The sequence below is a fragment of the Diadema antillarum genome, unplaced genomic scaffold (genome assembly GCF_040938485.1).
Source record: "Diadema antillarum isolate AM-2024a unplaced genomic scaffold, OU_Dant_1.0 scf00000031, whole genome shotgun sequence".
NCBI classification, from domain to species: domain Eukaryota; kingdom Metazoa; phylum Echinodermata; class Echinoidea; order Diadematoida; family Diadematidae; genus Diadema; species Diadema antillarum.
The window spans coordinates 76366-78884 of NW_027270920.1; the positions used below are offsets into that span (position 1 = coordinate 76366).

The window sequence follows — 2519 nt, forward strand, 5'->3', positions numbered from 1 at the left end:
AAAACCAATATCTTAACTTTCAGTAAGCTCCCAACACACAGAAAGTATTTTGTTTGCTCGACCATAAAATCACAAGGATCGAGAGTTTTACGCAAATTTCTATGTAATCACGCCAAAAAAGTCATGATTTACATGATTATGTTTCACATCAGAGCGCAGCATAACATGCTGATTTAAGTTCATATACGGATGTACTTTACTTAAACATGGAGTATACCCCCGCCTTCAAGTTGCGAAATGAATTCCTACGGTGTAAACTTGCTTCTTTTTGATCTGGCAAACTTTAAGAAAGTCCAAGAAATTGCCAACACATAGTGGAACGTATGCTGCCATCATCCACATAAAGCAAGTTGTGTGCGCGTCTTTACATCAAAACGTTTTTAAGAAGTCCAAAGTAAGCTGTTTGAACACAAAGACACTTTCACCGTTGCACGTCACAAGTCTTCCTGATGACGTCATTACACATGGAAGCACGACGTCCCTCCGTTCGGATATCGGATACTCGACGATCCTCCTCGCCTCAATAGTCCCATCAGCATTGGCTTGATCCACTGTGTACACTCGTCGCTTCACATCCCTGTAAACGACATAGATGCCATTGGTTTGAGGATCTATAGCACACAGACAACCGTCCCATTCCGGGTTGCTGATTGTTGTACTCTTGGCGCCATGAGGACTTGTCGGATCAAAGACAGAGAATTCACCGTTTCCTGTCTTGACGACGACTTGCCCTGAAGACAGAACACGAATCCACTGGACCACTTTTCCTTCTACGTCAATGATACCTAGAATCTTCCCATCTGAGGGGGACACAATGTGGACATTCGACTGACACATCTCCGCCGCGAGGATTCTGTCCGCATTGTCCTTGTGAACACAGACGAATGAGTTGGGTCGAAGAGACTGTTTGGGCATCTGGATGTCGCGGATGTGTTCCCAAGTGCTTCTGTTGTACAAACTGATCCCATCGAAGGTCACCCCGGTGGTCCCTTTGCAGTGATTTCCACAAAGGATGACATCCTTCTCCAGAGGACTGCAAGACACGATCGTTTTCTCTTCATTGCTCTGTAGAACCTTCTTTACTTCCTTGGTCCTTATGTTGATGGTGTGCAGGGTCCGCCTCTTCACATCCGATATGACCATCTTCTCATCATCGGCTGAACCGATGAAGTATGGCTTAGAAACTTCGGGAGGTATGGAGATGCGATCAATGAGGGTCCAAGATTTCTCAGGTAATGAAATATTTCCCTTTGGTCCCAACGAGTCACGCTCGATTTCCTCATACCTGAGTTTTCTGACGGTGCAAACAAGACCCTTAACTATATCGACGTCGGCGTCCGAACGACAAGTTTTCTCTATTCTTGCTTTCACCTCTTCTCCCTTCTTAATCAAATTTTGATTACTGAGAAGCGAATCTTCTAGCAGCTTTTGACCATCGCACAGGGAATCCACTGTCTGTCTAATTCGATTCGTTGTTTGCCCAATCTTTTGGCCGACCACCACTTCAATATCGCAAATAGTTCTCTCCAGGTCGAGCCTCCTAGACTTGATAGCCGCTCGTTGTTCATCTGCTCCTTTCTGACTTTCAAGGAGTTGAAGGTCTCTCCTTTCTTCAATTTTTCGAATCTCCTCTGCTGCTTCGCGTCGAATCCGCTCCGCTCTCTCCTGCTCTTCCTTCGAAATTCTTCTCTCTTCTGACAGAAAAGTACGAGTCATTTCCTCTTTGACGCTGCTGAGGTGAGAGCCTATATCCAGCAAGTTTTCTCTAATCATGTCCTCTTTCTCGCTCATATCTTGAAGTCTCACTTGAACCCTGGAAACCAAACCTTCCACCATGGATCGCTTAATCCTGACTATCTCATTAATGTCTTTGACCGTACACGGTTTCTGGTGAGAAACGAAAGCGCACACTTGGCACAAAGGTGCCTCATCGCTGCAACAGTAGTAATCTATTTGTTTGTGATGTAAGTCGCAAAACCAGTCTGCGCGATCTCCAAGGCTTGCTTTCACTGCTTTGACTTTCGTGGAGGCACAGTTTTCGCAAAGGTCCTGGTTCTCCTCGACCCGGTACGTGGCAACTTGATCGGAGATGCCTCCCCGACACCCGACGTCCTGACATCTGCCGCCGCTACTCTGTCCGCCGAATCCTGACGCCATGCTGCAACTTCCGTGGTTTAAAACAAAATTGACAGATGGATTAGCTGTAACGAGAATTTCAATAACTTTGCAAGTGGTATTCTTCTATTTCCCATATTCATGTAATTTCATCATAAAGTACAGAGCACTCCCGTATAAAAACGAGGACTGGGGACCAGCGTGTTTTTTTTTTTCTTTCTATCGAAAGTTTGCGATAGCCGATCAGTGTATTAGATGCTACTATTTTGGAACCTGAATGTTTACTTCGTTTTAACGATACCGAAAATGCACTTTATGCATTTAAAAGGTTGACAATCGCCCACAGGTTAGTTTCCACTGGGTTGTTGTAACAGAATTGATATAGAACTCACTAGAAATGTCGT

General features: G+C 44.9%; 1 protein-coding gene across 1 annotated transcript; it reads right to left on the reverse strand.

The window, feature by feature from the left end:
• Positions 1 to 335: 335 nt before the first annotated feature.
• On the reverse strand, positions 336 to 2157 carry LOC139741561 (uncharacterized). The gene has a single exon (XM_071652148.1). The coding sequence runs from the start codon at positions 2155 to 2157 to the stop codon at positions 370 to 372; it is 1788 nt and encodes a 595-aa protein (XP_071508249.1). The 3' UTR covers positions 336 to 369.
• Between the last annotated feature and the right edge of the window lie 362 nt (positions 2158 to 2519).